Here is a 20,806-nt window from a genome sequence, read left to right on the forward strand (position 1 = left end):
GTAATACAAATGATCCAAAGAAACACAAACACTATGTATTATAAAAATAAAGGATTTATTTAAATACAAGTAGGCCCAGATAAATCTAGGGGTTAAGTAAATACTGGAACATTATATGAAATCACAATATAAAACACAACACTGTACTTGAAAGTACACAGACCCAAGTATAGACCTTATTTGGAACAGTAGTTCTAGGGAAGTCAAAACCTTGTTATACACATTTAGTATAGGCCAAGCCTATTCTTTGGGAGTAAAAGACCAATGGTTACTTTTAGATTACTTTTGGTAATACAAGGACAGTAGGCCCTTCCAGTTGTACAGTGACTCTTGGAACAAATCACATAAACAGTCAACTGGACAATATACTTTTGGTGAATAGTGAAACACTTATTCTAGGTGCAGTAAAAACCTATAACTACTTTTGTCATAACACACAGTTATACCAGGTGAGTAATACCTATGGATGTAATGTATCATTACAGATGCTTTGGAAATCAGGGAACCCCAGATTGAGGTAAGCAATAACTCTTGTAACTTGTTTTGGATGGCACACAGCTAACACAAGGTAAGTAAAACCCACTTACTTTAACTTCACAATGAAGGGGAAAGTAAAACCCAATGTCACACTTTACTGAATAGATATTCTAGGTAGGCAACAACCTAATGTAGACTTATTAAAGACAGGCTAGCAGCAAGTCAGGGGAAGCAAGACCCAGTTGGGGGACACTCATACAGTTATCCTAGCAGGACTAACCTGGTGATACCAACAGTTGGAGGACACTCGTACAATTACCCTTCAGGAATAATCTGGTGAAACCAACACATTACTTTTGTAAAGAGGCACAACCTAATCACAGGAGAGTAAAATACCTTCACATCTACTTTCTTTTAGACTGGCAAAACAGTGGCTAAGGAAGGAAAAGATGTTAACCATACTTTTAAGAATAGTGCATCACACATCCAAGATCAGTAAGAACTTTTGTAACTGTTCACTCTTAGAATTACAGTTACCAACCAACTCTTTACAAGTAAGTAAAAACACTTGATTTCTTTTCTAGGCAGAAGTCCCAATCCCTTCAAAGTCTTTCCCTTATTCTTGAAGCATGAGTGTTCTCAGTGGCAGAAGGGGGGTCACTAGGACTAGTGACCAACAGGCCGTGTTAGAATAAGTTCTTTAGTAGCAGTTTCCTTAGGAAAACTGGGCAAACAAGTGAGTACTTTACTTCTAGGGTTAGAAGAGGGTCCAGGGGCTTCACAGAAGGCACCCCAGCAGGATTCTAGCAGTGGGACTGGGTGTACTGGACGAGGGACCTCCCAATCACAGAAAACACCCCAGGACTACACAGAAATCCCAACAGGCTTAAGGTAAGTATATACCCAAGCCAACACAGTACCTCAGCAATGAAGAAGAGATTGCAGCAGGAGAACTTCAGGGACTGCAGCCAAATACCCGGTCACTGGATTCCTTGTCCTGGAGACTGAACACAAGACCTCAGAAGGGATCGATGAAGAAGGCTCTAGGCAAGATTTCTCTCGCGGCTGAATGCGGTTCTGCGGGTTTGGCGCCTTTTCAAGGAGCACAGAAGAAGACAGAAAATCGCGGTTCAATTCTCGTCGTTTAAAAGGTCCAGCACTCTTGTGAGGGGACTTTTTGGACTCGATTCGTGTCGCTGGAGATAGACCAAGATGCCCACGAAGTTTCAGCGAGATTCGAAATTCGGAAGACCATGCACCGCACAGTGGCAGGAGGTCCCAGGGTATCGGGGTATTGCAAGAACGCAAGGTCGCAGCAACCCGTGGGATGGCTCAAAATCCTGGTCGTCTTGAGTCTAGTGGGTCTCACCAGGCTCTGGGTTCGGGTCATAGTTTTCGGAGACCCCAGGTCGATCGGAAGGAAGGGCTGCAGCAGGCTCTGGTTACAAAGCAGGCTCTCCGGCCGCTGGAAATCATTCCCGCCGCTTTTCCTTCGTCATCCTCTTCGGTTTTCTGTTCCAGTGGTCGACATGACTTCAGCTTCCAGGTTTCCAGTATTTATCAGGAACTGCAACACAACCTCTGCATTCTCTCCCCGCATTTTACAAGAAAGGGGCGTTTGGCTGCCCAGTTGAAGGAAGACCTAAGACAAAGGAGGGGGAAGTTTGGGACCCCTCCCCCACTTCCTGTGCTTACAGACTGACTGGAGCCTGGGCGGGGTGTCCAGGGGACTCCCGCCGAAGACAAAACTCAAACAAAGGATTTTCCCGCCCTGGATGTCAGGGGAAGGAACAAGAAACGACAAGAAACACTGAAATGGCAGAAAAAGAAGACCGGGGCCATTTTGGTAAAAATGAGCACCCTTAGGTGCTTTTACTGCAGCTGTGATTACAGCACGCGGTAAAGGTGCACCAAATTAGTAAAAGGTATCTCTGCCACCAGCCATTAAAGGTAAGCTTGTCACTGTAACAGAATTGTTACAGTTTAAATGTGAAAGGGGATACATTGTATCTCCCCAGCACTCCACATAAGGTAGGGTGTGCTGGTTTCACAGAATAAAATGTAAAAGGGATCCAAAGATCCTTTCTACCCTTGGGAACTGTAGTTCACTCAAGGTTAGCACAAGAAAGTTAAAGGGGGAGCCCCTAGGGCAACCCAGCAACAACAGGCACTTATTGCCAATAAGTTGTTAGACATGATAACTTTAAAAAGACACTATGGAGAGTCTTAAAAATGACACCCATAAAAAGAGTTAAAGACAGGTGAGTGTGGAAAAAGGTTCCCACTCACTGAGGTATTAATGGAAAATATCTCACTAGAAAAGCAAAAAGTTCTGGAGTTGAACCAGGCAAGGAAGATTTACCAGCCCTGTGGAAATCTTACCTAACAAGAAGACACTGGTAGAACGGGATAGCACTTTAAAACCTGTGGCGGCCCAGCTGTCTGCTCCCGATTCGTTGGATGACCCTCAAGCAGATCAGGATAGCCATGAGCAGCCCCGCTCTGTCAGAGCATTCCATGACTGGGTTCTGTATATGATGGCCCTCTTCTACATTCCAGTACCTGAGGCCCCCGCTCCGCAGGAAGGGGTGCTTTCGGGAGCATTCACCTTCTCACCACAAGAGCGTACCGGCCTGTTTCTCCAGAAGGGCGCTTTGGCTGAGGCCCTTAAGGTCTGGGATTAGCCTCACACCGGGCTGCATATCAATAAGAGAATCGACACCCGTTACAGGCGTCACACCTCCGAGGAGATAGCTTTGGCATCTTGTCCGCTCCCTTCCTAGACGGTGGTATCTGCGGCCACGCTTCAAGCAGAGCCGGCCTCTGTTACCTTTACGGCTGCGGCTCAGATTATCTCCAAGTAAGACAACATTTTGGACTCCTTGGGCAAGAAAGTCTTTGCCAACTCAGCACTGCAACTTCGTCAAGCAAATACTGAGCTGATCCTGGCAGAAGTTAATATGAAGCTGTGGAAGGAGTTGTCTGATTTCCAGGAGTGTATTCCTGCGGATAAGCTAGAATACTTCAAAGCCTGTTTGTCGGACACCAGGCTGGTGGCACAAGATCTCCTGGAAGCTGCGGCACACCATGTGGATACCTCGCTCGAGGCCTGATGGTGGGAATTGACAACTCCCGCCAAGCGTGGCTCCATGCGACAAAGTTTTCGAAGGAGAGGCAAGATAAAGTTCTGGACCTTCCTTTCGATGGCGAGGAATTGTTCCATTCGTCTGTGGATAACGAACTTGCAAAGACCAAGGCGAGCACCCAAACCGCCAAATCTTTGTCCTTGCAAAGGTCTCCGCTAAGGCCCCTTATACACAGAGGTCAGGGTCTCAGTCTTGATCCTTCTCTGGCTTCAGGGGGTTCCATGACCGCCGGGTGCACAGGACTGAACCTCCGGTTGGCGGCACCCGTCGAAATCAGCAGCGTGGTCGGTTTTTCTCTCGGCCATCGGCCTCCTCTCCAGGGGCAAGTAGTCTCCCTGGCGACAAGTCTGCAAAATATTTTTGTCGGTCGCACGAGACTCTCGGAGTACTAATCTCATCTCATCTGGAGGTGTTGCAAACCCTCACCGAAGGCTTTGGGTTTTGTCAATCGCTCGGGAGGGCTTTCGCTTGCCACTCCCCCTACCCCACCCTTCAAACCTCCCTTCCAACAGATCAGGACACCCTCCCTCAGAGCCGAGGGTCAGAAGCTTCTAGACCTCAGGGTGGTGGAACCTGTTCCCTTTGGAGAACAAGGGGAGGGCTTCTACTCTAGTCTGTTCATGGTGCCCAAACCCAACCAGACTGGCCTGCGCACCATCCTCAACCTTTCCCAGTTCAGCCTTTCTCTTCCCCAAGAGAAATTCAAGATGATCGCACCTTGCCAAATAAAGTCCTCTCTTCGGAAGGGTGACTGGCATCCTGATATGGAGGCTGCATCAAAAAGATCTGTGGCTCTCCCTGAGAGGGGAGCACTTCCAGTTCTGTGTGCTCCCTTTTGGTCTGAGCTTGGCACCGCGTGTCTTTATGAAGATGTCAGTCATTGCAGCTTTCCTTTGGCTACAGGGTGTTTGTATATCTGTATTTGGACGACTGGCTCCTACGCAGCCCTTGTCCACTGATGGATTTGAGCAATCTCCAGTCTCTCCTCCAGCTCCTGATCCATCTTGGGCTGTTGGTGAACTGGCGGAAATCTTCCATGACGGTCTCCCAAGACCTGATCTTCCTGGGTTTCTGTTGGAACATGATCGACTCCGAGGTGTATTTGACGGCAGACAGGATTGCGGATCTGTTCGCCACATGTCGGCTCTTCATCCAGTCAGAGCACATGACAGCTTGGTGGTTCCAGAGGCGTCTGGGCCTCAGGGCCTTGTGTGTATTGGCTCTTGATCTTGCGCTTCAAGTTGAGACGTACACAGCTGGCTCTTCGGAGCTCTTGGTGTCGGGCTTCGGACACGGATTCCAAGATGATCCCAGTTCCATCCTGCATGATGACGGACCTTCTATGGTGGTCTTTGACTAACAATCTTACAGTGGGGGCTTCCTTTCAGGAGCCCTGCCCACAAGTGACGATTACTGCAGACTCCTCCCATCTGGGGTGGGGTGCGACTCTGGATCATCTCCAGGTTTTCGATCTATGGATGCCGTCGGACAGGCAGTTTCATATAAATTAATTTGAACTACTGGCTGTTTTTCTGGCGCTGAAAGCTTTCCAACCATTCATCACGAACCGGGTGGTCCGCATCCGCAAGGACAACTCGGTGTCAATGTTTAATATCAACAAGCAGGGTGGTACCAAGTCACCACCTCTTGTGTACCTTGCCATTCATGTTTGGGAATGGGCCATCCAGCACAGCATTTGGCTACTGGCAGTACACATTCTGGGTCAATTCAATGTGATGGCAGACTCACTCAGCCGACAGACAGCAGCCAGCTACGAGTGGGAACTGAACATGGAGGTCCTCTCCACCATTTTTCGCCAAGGGGGCACTCCAGAAGTCGACCTTTTTGCGACTGCCACAAACAGAAAACGTCCTCCTTTATGCATCCAGGAACGGTCTCGGGGCCGCCTCTGTAGGGGATGTTCTCGAGATCTCGTGGCACATGAAGGCATATGCCTTCCCGCCTCTTCCTCTGATTAATCGGTCACTCTGCAAGCTCAGGAATACATCGAATTGCACCCTCCTGTTCATACCTCCTTGGTGGCCAGCCAGGTTCTGGTTTTCGGAACTTCAGCATCTGTCGATTTGTCCTCTGATTAGACTGCCGTTGATTCCCAACCTGCTTCACCAGTCCGAGCAGCAGATGTGGAAGCCCTCCCCGCAATCAATCAGCTTGGCGGCCTGGTGCCTAACTTCAAATCCTTAGTCCAGTTTAACCTGTCCGAGGACACAAATGCACATTATCCAAGCGGCTAGGAAGCCCTCTACCGAGGTCTCCGTATAGGAGCAAGTGGCTCCGGTTTTGTCACTGGTGTTTAGCTAAGCAACTAGACCCCAGACATGCTGCGATTGACACTGTCCTTTCGTTCATTTCTCATCTGGCTGCTTCAGGCATTCATGTCTTGTCGGACTTGTCGGCTGTTGCCGCCTACCTGTCCACTGACACCTGTTCCTTTTCTTTGAACACAGTCATTAAGAGGCATTTCACGGGTTTATTAGATCTTTTTCCACCTGTACGCAATCCTCATCCAAAGTGGGGTTTAAATGTGGTCCTGACCGCCTTATGCCATAAACCATTTGAGCCCATGGCTACGACGGATCTAAAGTACCTTTCTTGGAAGGTTACCTTTTTTATTGCTGTGATTTCGGCAAGGCGAGTAAGCGAGCTTCAAGCCATGTCCGTGGAACATCCGTTCCTTACCTTCCAAAAGGATAAGGTTGTGCTCCGCACTCAACCTTCTTTCCTCCCTAAAGTATTGACTGATTTTCGTTTGAATCAATCTATCTCATTACCTGTCTTTCTTCCAAACCCGGCCTCAGATGCCGAGAGAGTATTACACAATTTAGATGTCAGACGAGCCCTGAAGCTCTATCTGGACAGAACTGAACTCAGGGGTTCCTCTCAACTCTTTGTTACGTTCGGAGACCCGAAAGGGAAACCTGCTTCAAAGGCCATCTACTGATGGATTACCTCCTGTATTTCAGAAGCGTATACCATTCAGAGCCTTCAACCTCCTAGATGCATTCATGCCCATCTTGTGCATGGCAAAGCGGCTTGGAGACCATTGTCAAGGCAGCTACGTGGGCTTGCCCATCAGCTTTTAGTAAGCATTACTGCTTGGACATGAGCTCCAGGGCCAATGCTGAATTTGGTTAGGCTGTTCTTAAAAACTTTTCAGTAAGGGGGTTCCATCAACCCATATTACCTGTGAGGAGTGCTTTGGAATCTCCCACAAGTTTGGAGGAAAGAGGACGGGATGTAGTATAACAAAGTTACTCACCGTAGTGACTACCTTACTCCTAGTCCATAGTCCCCCATCCTCCATATGCCCGCCCGCCGTCCCCTCTGATAAGTATCCTCTATTATTGCTTAAATGGTTGCACACCTGGCGATAGAAAAGGACTGAAGGGTGATGTGGAGCTCAGGAGGGCAGGGTTCTGGCTGCATGCGGTACCCTGCGTAAAAAAAGAGAAGGTCAAAACATTTTCGATTTTGATGCTTTTTAACAAAAGTGCTCCGGTCCCGTCCCAAAGGACGGAATGTCTAACGTATGGAGGAAAGGGGACTATGGACTTAGGCGTAAGGTAGTCACTATGGTGAGTAACTTTGTTATTCTGTGTTTTGGCTCGGAACTTGAGGGGTCATCTTGTCCTGCAAGAGTCCTACCTGAGACACTTCAACCCCCTAGCATCAACTGAGCCAGATAGAGGACTAACTTTGGCTACGAAACGGTGTCTGTCCCTGAAACCGGAGTTCTAGCATCTGGTCAACAGTCTTGAAGAGTCCTGCACCAGTGCCTGCTGCATTGTTAGGTCAAAAGAGGTTGCACCAAGCTCCTGTACCTGACATGAACTCTGCTTGCACTAGCAGTTTCTGGACTTCCTAGACTGTAACCAATGGCAGGAAAACTGACCTCAGTCATTCCTCCAATACCTGCCTGGAGAAAAAAACAGAATGCTGGTGTTCAGTTGTAGCAATACTTAACTGTCCCCTATTGCCACCCTTGAAAGGTGTGAATAACTTTTGAAACTTTTACAGCTGTTCATCTTCGGCAAAACCTGTTGCAAAAAGCCCTCATAAACCTACAGTCTTATTAACTAGAATATGTCCTCTTGTGACTTTTGAAACCTCCCTCTCATCCACAGGACCCTCTTAACTTTTTCCCACTCCCTAAAACTATTGGAAACTCTGAACTTTTGGGCACAATGCCCCATACAATTTAGGGGTGGATTTTACAAGTTAAAGCTGATATTTCTGTGGACTGTTGGTGTAATAATTATTTTCTTACCTTCCCTTTCAGGTACTCTGGGAGGATAGGCGGTGTGAACTGAAGGTTTAACACTAACTCACTGATTGTATATATGTATTTAACTATTTCGTTTTGTGTGATATTACTACCTGCTATTAGTCATTTTTCATAGTGTTCTTTGGCCATAAATAGAGTATTTTTGTATTTGCCTTTCTTGGTATAATCCTTGATTGCTTGCTGTGTTTGACTCATTGTGGACCCCTGTGATGAATCCTGCAGAGTAATCTCGATTGCCCGGTAGTGATCTCCTCTCACACGGCCAGGGAGCGGCAGCCGCTACCTGATCTCGACCCGGGGGTTGATATTATGAGGGAGGATCATGTGGGGTGGGTGATTATCGGGAGAAAGTGAGAACTCCACCAGAAAAGAAACAGTATTCTTCCCTCCCTTATGAGACTTCCGATAGGATGGCATACTGTCCACCTCAACAAAATATCATTACCCATAAAACCCATTTAACATCCGTTTATGATGGTTATTAGTAAACAAAGATGTCAAGCAATATAACTTAAAATGGTTTAAAACTCCTTTGGACTCCAAATCCCAGAAAGCCTAAAGTTACTAACCCAAAGATGAGTAAGGAGTCCATGTGGAATTAAATTATCAAGTTCAAAGTGCTGACTGGTTGTCAGGCTAACGATCAGCTGTGCGGGACATTTAAACCTGAAGATCACTTGCCAAAATTGAGAGAAACTGCAGAGAGCGCGAATCGGGAAGCCGACCAATGGCAGAATCAGACACAGTCGAGCCATGCTCAAAGAGCCAGACGCTTGCAGGCAACCACCTGGAAGCCTACCTTACCGGAGGAGCGGGTGTCCGGTAAAATCGCAACAGGTTCCCTGGAGGCACTGCTAAAAGCCAGACAGCCGCTGAGAGACCACAGAAGACGCGGTGCTGTGGGGTGGCTTTGGTTTCATCGGCGAGTAGTTGGGAAGCTGGAACAGGAACTGACCGAGTCTGCCTGACAGGGGAAGCCTGCCCAGAGACAAACCTTTGCCGCATCTACATGTTACACCAGTGATTTGGCCCATAGAAGTTGGGGGTCCTGGGACATGCCAGCAAATTTATGAACATTTGAGTAATTGTTTTTAATGCAGACCAAATAGAGTTAAAAGGCATAACTTGTACAAATCTCCATATATGAAATGTCAATTTGGGGAAACTTGGAACAAGCATTGCCAAAAGCCAGGAGATACTAAGAAAGAAGTTGACAGTCAGAACTTGAACAAACCCCCATATAAGGGATGTCAATCTGGGTAAGTGGGAATAAGTAGTACCTCAAGTCCATGAGATATAAACAGTGAAGAAGTGCAACTGTGTTATACTTGGAAGAAAAGTGAACATTGGAGGAAGACCTGGTGAAAGATACTCATCAGGCGGTGAACCCTTTTTGGAAGGAGATACCTGGCAGGAGAGTAAATCGGGTAATTATTCTTGGAGCAGTTGTGTGAAAGAGATTTTGTCAACTGAAGCAGCTGTTGAAATTAAACATTTTGGCATCCCGTAAAGTAGAAAAGACTTTCTTGTGCTATCCTCCAAGCGCTGTTGTGGGAAACGACATTTACTTGCGTCCCGTCCCCTTTCCTCCATACTGCATGGGCATCCCTTCCAAGGGACGGGAGACGGAACCTTTTTCACCAGAAAAAAACACCTTCCCATTTAAATTTAGAAGCGCGCAGGGGTGTATCCCTGGGAGCATGCGCTGCCCTGACCCCGCCCTCCGGTGCCGCACCTCCGTCCCCTTTTCTGCGTCAACGGGAACGGACCAAATTCACCAGCGGTCCTGGGTTTGGCTCCGGCCATGTAATTCCACACGCGGATACTTCTCTTCTGTCTTTTTTTGTCTTTTTATAATTCAGGTACTCGGTCCTCAAGTGTCCCGCTCCTCCCCGGCGCATGTTGACTTCTACAGGGTTCAGCAGGTGTCCTTCTTGCGACGGTCTTTCCAACTAAAGACCCCCACGCCCTCTGCCTACGTTTCCTTGGCCCAGACAATGGCTGGCAAGCTTGTGCCGCGTGCGACACACTTTCCTCGAGGTCTTTGAAGAACAGACTAACCAGGTGGAGGGAGTTCTTCCAGAGGTCGCCTCCAAAGGACCTAAAGGACTTTGTCTTTCATCGATCCAGGCCCAAGGTAGGGCTGCTCATTTCCAGCGCACCCCGCAAGGGAGACTCCTTCCCTAGGACTCGCCCACGGGGAGGGACCGCTCAGGTCCTCATACTAGCATGAATACCGAGGCTGCATCAACCACCGGCCGACAGGCTGAGGAGGGGGGGGGGGGGGAGTCAGTAGATCCTCTTGGTGACAGTGCTGAGGGACCGGAAGGTTCTTTTACCGGGGCTTCACTCGGGGTGCCACGACCTAGTACCAGCATCATGTCCGAGGGGGTCCCTTTACACAGTTCGCCTACCAGGCCGAATCCCCATAATCCAGTCTATGCAGGTACATGGATGGCAGCTTGACAAAATGGCCGCCGTGCCAGAAATTCCGGAGATCCGCCTGACACCACACCAATGCAGGGAGCAGGTGGAGGAACGGATGTCTAGGTGGGACTGGTGCCAACCAAGTATGTGCCCTACAGCCTACTCTTCATTTGCGCAAGGCAGGTTTCCGATGCCTCCGTATGGATAGGGCGTACAATGGCTCCAGCAGCCGCCTGCTACCCCGTCAATATCGCCTACCACTCCGGCCTGCAGGGACAGATTTTTTCAAAGGTTCCTCGGCCTCATGAAATCTCCTCAGATGGGGTACATCCTCGGGGACGCAATCGGGGACGTGCTCCCGCCAATGGCCCCGGCGCCGCAGGCCTCAGTACCGGTGTCCCTGGCCCCAGTGCAGCCTCAGCCGCCCGCTCCGTCCCCCCAACCGATTGTGCGGGTGGTTCCGTACCAGCCTCCGCTACAGCCTGCGGCCCCGGTATCCACTCCCCAGCCTTTCGGCCCCCAGCACCTCTCCACCGGTGCCAGACCAACCGGATCCTCAGGTGGACACGGATGAGGAAGACCCAGAGACACCATCAGCCAAGGCCTTCCACAAATGTCTTGCAGGGCTAGCAGAGTACTTGGGCCTTCCTCAACCCGAGGTTGAGAAACCAGCAGAAGGGGGGGGGGGGGTCCTCGCTTAAGTCCTCACGCTGCGTCCCAGAGCAAGAACGGGGATCCCAATGCAGAAGGACATATTCGCCTTGGCCAAAAAGGGCTGACGCAAGCCCCACTCGGTTCATCTGGTAAATCGACGCCTGGACGCCAAGTACAGGCAGATGGAGGGGGATACACTCTTGCTATCGGCTCACCCTCAGCTGCATTCTTCGGTGATCGCTGCGGCATCATTATACTCCAAGCCGCAGTCCTCCTCGGCCTCTTCCTCCGGCACTGTTGGGCAAGGAGAAGAATATCTTGGAGGCGTACAGGAAGAAGCTGTTTTCCAACGCGTCCCTACATCTTCCTCAAGCCAACGTGGATGCCATGATGGCAGCTGTTATCCAGAGGTTTTGGCGGGAAATTGCGGACTTCCTCCCAGAGCTTCCGGCGCAGAGCCAATCCCGTCTCAAGGCGGGACTGGCAGAGGCCAAGATAGTGGCTCAGGACATCATGGAGTCCACGGTGGCCCACATCGACACCTCTGGCCAGGCCATCTGCTTTGCCATGGACATGAGAACAACAGCTTGGCTCTGCAACTAAATTCAACCCGGACGTTCAGGAACGCATATTAGACCTTCCGTTCGAAGGGGGGTGACCTCTTCTACTCCACCACGGACGAGGAGCTGGACAAAAACAGATCACAAGCGGCCTAGTCTTTATCCATCCTTACAAGGACCATGCACACAACGTACACCCAGTGACGGCAGCGCTCGGACAAGGGGCGTACATACGGAGGGTTCTGCGGCTTCCAAGAGTAGAGGTCCAGGCAGCCTGACCGCTGACACATCGACAACAAAAATGGGGTGAGGGGGAGTAAGTGCTTTTTCCAGTACCCCTCCGCCGGAACAGCCTCAGAGGGAAAGAAGGCATGACATGCCCCTCTGGGTCCATATGTCTCCAGTGGGGGGGCAGGCTTGCTCTCCATGCACATTTTTGGCGCCAGAATTTCCCCATGGATACTACAGAGAGGATCCATGGGGTACCTCCTCCCTCTTCCCTTCCACTCCCACAGGTTGAGACAGCAACTCTTTTAGCGGAGATCCAGTCACTCGTCGAGAGCCAGGCAGTGGAGGTAGTCCCAGCCTCCCAGCGAGGCTTGGGCTTTTACTCCAGGATTTTCGCCATTGACAAAAAGAACCAAGCAGGCCTGAGAGTTGTGCTGGACCTTTCCACCCTCAACCTCTGCCTACCTCTACATAAATTCAAGATGGTTACGCCAGCTTTGATAGCGGAGACATTGTGCAAGAGAGATTGGATGTGCTCCCTGGATCTGAAGGACACATACTTGCACGTTCCGATCTGGCAGCCTCATCGTTCTTTTCTACGATTCAGGATCATGGGCTACCACGTCCAATTCAAGGTGCTTCCTTTCTGCCTTAACTCGGCCCCAAGGGTCTTTATCAGGCTAATGAATACCGTGGCGGCCCACTACAGGTTGCAGGGCCACCACATCTAACCGTACCTTGACGACTGGTTCGTCTTAGCGACATCTTCAGAAGCAGTGCACCACACTTCCCACGCTCTCATGAACACACTGCACGAGCTGGGTTTTTCACTCAACCTCAAGAAATCGCAGCTGCAGCCTACGCTGAGACTGACTTTCTTGGGCCTCGTATGGGACACATGCTCCGAGAACATTTTTCCTTTGGAGGACAATATCATGGCCATCAAGCGGGCCACAGCGCACTTACTCAGCAGAGAAGTGACCTCGGCCTGTTGATACCAAGACCGCCTGGGTCTCATGGCAGCAGTCCTTTTGGCCGTTCACCACACAAGACTCAGGATGAGTAGGATACAGCTGCACTTTGCGGCATCTTGGAACCAGGAGCAAGGTTCAGTCAGAGATGATCAAAGTTCCTCCGTTGCTCCACCCAGACCTCACATGGTGGTCCAATGACTGCAACCTGCGGACGGGCAAGCCTTTAAGCTTCCTATCCCACAGGTCACCATCACCACGGATTTCTCTCTCGAGGGCTGGAGGGGCCACCCTGGACAACCACTGCGTCCATGGCACCTGGACCCGGCAGGAGCAGGAGTTCCACATCAATTGGCTGTAACTGAAGGCCATCTGGCTGGCGCTCTAAATTCTACTTAGACAGGACCAAGGTCTTCCGCAAGTCGGACGCACTTTTTGTCACCTTTGGCGAATCAAGACCAGGGTATCGGGCCTCCATAGCCCGTTAGATGGTTTCAGCCATTAAATAAGCTTACGAGGGACAGCAGAAGCCACTGCCGGCCATCATGCACACCCACGCGGTCAGAGCCATGGCAACAGCAATTGCTTTCCAGCGGCACGTCCCCTGGCAGGTTATAAACCGGGTGGCCACATGGGCCACCCCTTCGGCTTTCTGCAAGCACTACTGTTTGGACACCGGGTCTAGATCAGATGCGGCCTTCGGACAGGCGCTTCTTAGAAACCTATTTGCTTAAGGAGGGTCTCCTCGGGCCTCGGGGGACGGCGAAGCAGATCCCGCGGGACAGCCCTGCTGGCGGAGGGGCTATCTGTCCCGCATGCCGTTCCCTGCGGATTCTTGGGGGTCCCAGGCGAGAATTCTGTGGAGTGGGGGCCCGGGCCCAGCCCCCGGCTATTCAGGAAAGAACTGTCCCCGGATTTGGCGGCGCTGAGGAAGGGAAGGAAGAAGCCGGCAGAGGGCGGTGAGTGAGGCCCCCCAGGGGGGGGGGGGGGAGTGGAAAGCTGGTGGCCGCTACCCCGCCGGGGAGGAAGGCACCCTCGGGGCCCGAGTGCTGGGCTGGCTTTGTAGGGGGAGTGCCCCTCGGATTTCAAGCGGCAAGCTGCATAAAGATACGGAGTCTCTCGGAATTCTGGAAGCAGGCAGCTGGAGTGCAAAGAATTGGGCAGTGGACCCCGGGGGGGGGGGGGAGTGAAGTCTAGAGAGCAACCTTAGCGGGGACAAGAAACCGCCGGGACACGAAGCCCGACCCCTACGGTGGGGGCGCTCCGCAGGCGAGCGAGATGTCCGGCTCCCTTCGCTCTTTATGGGCCCCGCAGGACACTGGAGCAGTGACGAAAAATGACCAAGAAGGGGCAGTGGTCCCCACTCAATCGGAGGCGGAGCGGGCGTCCACTCTGATGTCAAAACAAGACTTCTTGAGCGAGATACACAATTTGCAGACCACCCTCGCTAGAACGTTCCAGGACCAATTTCAGCTCATGAGAGCAGATTTGAATGAGGCTCTAGGAGAGATCCGGCAAGAAATGGGACAGTTGGGTGAAAGAACCGATCTGCTAGAGAAAGGTTTACAGGACGTTGATAAAGATACCACCGCCAATAGTGAGGCTATCGAAAGATTAGACGTCGCCACTTGGAACCTGGAGGCACAGGTTGAAGATTTGGAAAATAGGTCTCGTAGCATTAACATAAGGGTGAAGCTGTTGCCGGAATCGGTTGCAGACAAGGACCTAAAAGGAGTGATCCAGGCTATCTTTGCGAACATTTTGGGTATAGACTCCCCGGAACAGGTCGAGCTTGACTGGGTTCACAGGGTGGGGAGGGCTCCGAAAGGGACAGCGCCAAGGCCAAGGGATGTCGTGGAGGCCTTTGCCAGGTACGCCCAGAAAGAGGCAGTCCTTCGGAAAGCGCGCCAGAGAGAACCGATAACATACCAGGGCTGGCAAATAGCGCTTTATCAGGATTTTGCAAACAGCACATTAGTGAAAAGGAAACTGATGGGACCCGTCCTGAAGGTACTCAGCGATAAAGGCATCAGATACAATTGGACCTTTCCGTTCGGCCTGGTATTTGAATGGGAGATAATGTTAAAGCGCATCACAACGGTACAGGAAGGAGCCGAGCTTCTGCAGGTCGACCTGGAGAGTATCCCCGACTGGGGTTTCCCCCATGCAGGCGACCCCAGGCCTGGGTCGAAGCCTTGGAAATGGTCTACAGTGGGGGGAAAAAAGAAACCTACCTCAGAAGGGAGCTCAGTCGCGTCTCTCAGGGATGACCGAGGAGGTGGAGGGGGGAGCGCAGGGGGGGGGTCCTGAATGATAGGAGTGATGGGGGTTGTGGGCCTCGTAAGCTTTCAATGGAAAGGGAGGGGGGGGGAGAGGCGTTTAGTGGTGATCAGACCATTTTGGGACGAATAAGGGCTGAACTGTCCGTGAAGGTTGGGCAGGGGAAGGGGGGGGAGGTGGGAGGGGATGGACTCACCCTAGGTTGGGGTTGCAGGGTGGGGAGGGAGGGGGGAGGTAACCACAGCGTTCTTTGAGCGGGGACGAGCTTGGGAGAACAGTGGGGCAGGGATGAGGAGGGGAGAAGGGGAGGGCAGTCTCCTGTGCCCGTTGCGGGAGAAGTGGAGAGAGAGGAGGGCTGACGGGCGCTTTCCAGATAAGGTGAGCGCCGAGTGGAGGAAGGGGCCAGAGACCTTTCCGGGGCTTTCAGGTGGCTAACACATAACGCGTGGGGGCTGAATTCCCCCCTCAAACGGAAAAAATTGGAGCAATTTACCAGAACCCATAACCAGATGTGTTGGCATTGCAGGAGACCCACCTGCGCCGACAAGACCAGGGCCGCCTGCATTTGAAAGACTTTCCACAACTATTGTTTGCATCAGGCCCAACAAAAAAAGGGGCGGGGTGGCCCTGGCCTTCAGGAGAGGCATCAACTTTAGACCCCAGGATATCCTTAGGGACAGGGACGGGAGGTATATTATGGTTAGGGGGGGGGGAGATACAGGGCGTGTGTTATACCATCACTTCAGTCTACGGCCCCAATGCAGGTCAGGATCAATTCCTGCAGGACTTTGCGAGAGGGCAAGTGATATTGATGGAAGACTCCATCCTTGCTTGGGATAGAGGGTGGGACAGATCGCGGCGGGAAAATTCGGGAGGCGGCGCGGTGGCGTCTCCCCAATTAAAGGAGATATGGGAGGAGGCCGGGTTAAGAGATGTTTGGCGAGCTCTCAGGGGGGAGAGGAGGGGTTTGCCTTCCTGTCTGATGTCCACAAAACCCAGTCACGTATTGATTACATTTGGGTATCTGCCAGTTTGCTGGGTAAAGTGGAGGCCGTGGAGGTGGGCCCATTGGGGATAGCTGACCATAAGGTAGTGCAGATGACCATGCATCTCGGGGGACAGCCGGGAGTCTGGAGTTGGAAGTTTCCGGGGGAACTCTTGAGGGATCACGTGTTGAGATAGGAGATGAGGGATCCAGGATTTCTTTGTGAGAAACAAGGGTTCAGACACCAGTCAGAGTACGAGGTGGGACGCCTTCAAGGCAACCTTAAGGGGGAGAGCGCATCGCTATGAAGGCGGAGAGAAACAGGCAGTTGAGGGGGTTGGAGACTCCGTTGGAAAGGGAGGTTGAGACGGCCAGAGCACGGTACAGGAAAACCCCACGAGAAAGACCTATAGGGAGTAAAGGCTGGTGGAGGGACAGTTGCGGATCCTAAGGACTAAACTAGTGGAAGGCGCTATGTTGAGAGTGCGGCAAGGATTCTACGCCAAGGCTAACAAAGCGGGCTCCCTTTTGGCCCGCCTTCTGAGGGGGCAGAAGGAGCAGAAGATTATTTCGGCAATCAAAGATGCTGAAGGTGGGAGGCTCACGAGGGCTGAGGAGATACTTGAGATGCTAGTGGGGTTTTATGAGGCGCTGTACTCGTTGCAGGCCCCGCACCCTCAGCCGCAGAAAGAGTTCCTGGAGAACATGCTCCTCCCACGCCTATCTGAGGAAGAGGGTGAAGAGCTGGACCGTCCCATTTCCGAGGACGAAGTGCGCTCCGTTATCGCGTCCCTTCCACTCAATAAGGCCCCGGGCCTGATGGCTTCCCAGCCTCCTACTACAAAATGTATTCTCCCCAGCTGGTCCCGCATTTAACAGAACTATTCAGCACATTTCGCGGTGAAGGTGGGATCACCCCCACTATGGAGGAATCCAAAATCTCTCTTCTCCATAAAATGGGGAAAGACCCGGAGGACTGCACCTCCTACCGCCCGATCGCTCTTATCAACACTGAGGCCAACATTTTCACTAAGATATTAGTGAGGCCCCTGGAAAAGCATTTGCCTTCCCTTATTCACCAGTACCAAGCTGGATTCGTGCTGGGAAGACAAACTTCCGATAACATCAGGAGGGTGGCCCATCTGGTGGAGAAATCCCGTAAAACGAACACTCCGGCGATCCTGTTGGCGCTTGACGCAGAAAAAGCGTTAGATTGGGTGGAGTGGTCGTTTCTATTCCAGGTGATGGCGAGAATGGGCCTAGGGTCGGGGTTTATAGACGTGGTCGCTGCCAACTATAGAAATCCCACCTCGCCAATCTTGGTGAATGGTGAGATGACTAGGTCATTCCGGTTACAGCAGGGGACAAAACAGGGGTGTCCCCACTCCCCATTGCTTTATGCAATATATCTGGAACCGCTTCTCCAGGCAATAAGAGAGGCGGACGACATTAGAGGGATACCGTTCGGGGGGGCCCAGCATAAGGTAGCAGCGTTTGCGGAAGATCTGTTACTCTCGTTAACAAATCCTAAGGGGTCCATTAAGGCCAGCATAGAATTACTTGCCAAATTTGGGGAGGTGTCTGGGCTGCGCGTCAACCTGCAGAAGTCCGAACTATTGAACTTGTCTTTGGTGGAGGGGGAAGCGGAAGAGATAAGATCACTCTCTCAGTTTAAGTGGAGTCCGGCTGGGCTTCGTTACTTGGGGGTTCGGATAACGCCCTCGTTATCGGGCTGGGTTGGGGCATACTATGAGCCCATATTAGGGGCAATCAAAAAGGATTTGAGGAATGGGGGTCCGGAAGATTTCCTGGTTGGGGAGGGGGGCGGTTCTAAAAATGGTTACTCTTCCCGTCTTTTATATTTGTTCCAGGCTATTCCCTTACCGGTCCCAGAAACCTTTTTTTAAAAACTGGATCGGGCGGTCAAGTACTTTGGGAGGGAAAGAGGCCGCACCTGTCCAAACGCTTACTAACGGCCTCTAGGGGAGGGGGGGGGGCTGGCTTTCCCCTATTTTCGTCGCTATCACGAGGCCGCGCAGCTTAGTCATCAGGGAGTGGTTCTCGGCGGAATATCTCAAACATTGGGTAAAAATGGACAGAGCTGTTGCTCGGCGCCATTTAGGAGAGGTGTTGTGGCTCCCACAAAGGTTGAGACCACCCCACCTTTACTTATGCGCAATCACAAAGGGTGTAGTGGATAATTGGGATAGGGCAGTGGTTAGGAGAGGAATCACGACCCGCCCCTCTCGGTTTACCCTGATCTTTAAAAATTGTGACTTTACTCCAGGACTAGAGGAAGGGGCGTTTTGGAACTGGGAGTCCGGGGGTTGTAGCACCCTGAGGGACATGTTCAGCGGGACAGGAATTAAAACGTTCGAGGAATGTAAGCGGGAATTCTGGATAGGGGAGCGGGAGAGACACCGATATTTCCAGATCAGGCACTGGGTCATGTCTACAGAGATAAGAAAGGCTGCGACCCGGGACCTGTCTCAATTCGAAAGATTCCTTCTTACGATGGATCTAAGGGGTCAATATCCGACCTTTATAGGCAGCTAGAGCTCACCGGCTCGCACCCTTCTTGGGCGTATATGAAGACCTGGGAACAACAATCGGGAGTCAGTTTAGGGCCTGAGGGATGGGAGAGGCTGTGGAGACAGATCCCGAAACTAGCAAAAGTTGTGCAGCTACAAGAAGCATGGTATAAGCACATATACGGTTGGCATTTCCCCCCGGCCCGCTTGCACGATATCTATCCGGCTACTTCGGGGGAGTGCTAGAGAAGGTGTGTGGGGGAAGGTACTGCAGCACACATATGGTGGGATTGTCTGAAGCTCCAGCCGTTCTGGAATGATCTCGCACGGGCCCACTCACAGTATCTGGGGGCGGGCGATCGCTATGATCCCCGGGAGGTACTTTCGGGTAGGGGTGGTCAGGGGGAAATGGGGGAGGCGCTAGGTCATCCTAAAGCGAGAGTGATCTCTGCATTGGCGGCGATGGCCCTCATCGCACAGAGGTGGAAGTCTCCCTCGATCCCGACAGAACAAGATTGGCTGAGGAAAATGTGGGACATTGTCTCGATGGAATGGGCTGCGTATGCAGTCGATATTAAGTTGGAGAACTTCTCAGCGGAGTGGGGAGACACGTTGGCCTATTTGAGAGGGGAATTTAGGGAACAATGGTGTCCTCAAAGACTCAAACTGCTGGATATATATGGTTAAGGGGTGGGAAAAGGACGAATGGGGGGGTCCGGAGGATGCTGTGGAATGGGGGGGGAGGGAGTTGTTCGAATTGTTTCACAGTTCATTTGTATGTATGACGGTGAAAATAATAAAAAGAAGTTTAAAAAAAAAAGAGGGTCTCCTCTCCACCCTGGGACTACACTCAGTTGTAAGCGCCCATGCAGTATGGAGGAAAAGGAATGGGACGTAAGCGTAATTATAAATTACTGTAGTGACTGATGTACTCTTAGTCCTTAGTCCCCTTTCCTCCATATTTCCCACCACCCCCCCATACATCTGGTGTCATTAAGCAATGTTGATCTATTGTTGATGCGTCTATGGGGACTGAGGTATGGCCTGCCGTAGGGCGGTGTCAGAGCAACGCATGCTCCCAGGGCCGCACCCCTGCGCATGCCACTAAATTTAAAGGGGGAAGACGTTTTTTTCTGGTGAAAAAGGTTCTGCCTCCCGTCCCTTGGAAGGGGCGCCCATGCAGTACGTTAGTCACTACGGTGCGTAACTTATAATTTCTTTGCCATCCTGAGGAAAGTGTAACGTGAAAGACTTTTTCAAATGTTTATATTACATTTTCATAAATAATACAAGCAATCATTAAAAATATCAAATTTAAATACAATAAAAACAAAGATCAAGAGACTTTTTTTTTTTTTTTACCTTAACAGAACATTGTTTGATCAGAGCACTTTCAACATTTTGCTTAAAACTGTTAGAGAACCAAAAAAAGGTTTGTTTGGTTGGCATTACACATTTGGATTTGTACACACTTGTTCAATTGAAAGCAGAGACATTTACCTTAAACTTTTTGGTTGTGATTGCTAGCGTGAAGTTCAGATACACTTCAGACACAGTCAGCTTGTTTTAGTTTCATTGGCATGGACACTCTTTAGGATCGGAACAGATGAGCCTTTATCTGAACCCCTTTCTTTTTATAAAAATGATTAAAGTTGAAATCATTGCAACTTTGTATCCACCTCTCATTTCTGACCCATCACACACACCTTGCCACTCCTCTGACTTTGCCTAGACAACTCTCCATGCTACCCTGATTGGTTTGGCTACAGCTCCAAGAGTTGTCTGTTAACTTTACACAATAAATACAAATACTTTAACAAGAGTGGTCTCCTAAACTCTGTCCACAAGGCCAGAGTTTAGAAATCCAGTCCAACGATAGTCTCTTGCTAAGCACTGCATAATGTGCTCCTTAAATGTAGTGATCTATGGACACTGCCTTGGCCAAACACAATGTAGAGGAACTTGTATCCAATTGTCAAATGGATGCCAGCAACTGATAGTCCTTCTTCCTTAGGCTTGGCCTTGGTGGTAAATGCATTTGCTTTGTATATGCAGAGTGACTGTGTAACCATACTTTTTCCTTTACCTACAAGCAGGTCACCAGTGCTTCATCGGACACGCAGCAGCACATGAGCACAGCAGGTCCTGCATACCGCCCTGGGACTCCGTCTCTGCATCCCTACAGGTGATGATATTAGACTGACCATATACAGTTTGAGCTTGTTTTTGTTCTTTGTTAAC

The 20,806-nt window shown here is 50.8% G+C and overlaps 1 protein-coding gene across 8 annotated transcripts in view; it reads left to right on the top strand.

Moving 5' to 3' along the window:
- The window catches only part of PRRC2A (proline rich coiled-coil 2A), a 2,343,739-nt gene that overhangs the window by 1,860,861 nt on the left and 462,072 nt on the right, over positions 1–20,806 (top strand). For 4 of the 8 annotated variants that reach the window (XM_069635075.1, XM_069635076.1, XM_069635070.1 and 1 more), the window contains 2 exons: positions 7,924–7,956; positions 20,659–20,750. In XM_069635075.1, the coding sequence (XP_069491176.1) occupies positions 7,924–7,956; positions 20,659–20,750 (125 nt within the window). The remainder of the gene's footprint in view (positions 1–7,923; positions 7,957–20,658; positions 20,751–20,806) is intronic. The other 4 variants (XM_069635077.1, XM_069635073.1, XM_069635072.1 and 1 more) reach the window with 3 other exon arrangements.

The sequence above is a fragment of the Ambystoma mexicanum genome, chromosome 13 (genome assembly GCF_040938575.1).
Source record: "Ambystoma mexicanum isolate Mex_15411 chromosome 13, UKY_AmexF1_1, whole genome shotgun sequence".
In the NCBI taxonomy this organism is placed as follows: domain Eukaryota; kingdom Metazoa; phylum Chordata; class Amphibia; order Caudata; family Ambystomatidae; genus Ambystoma; species Ambystoma mexicanum.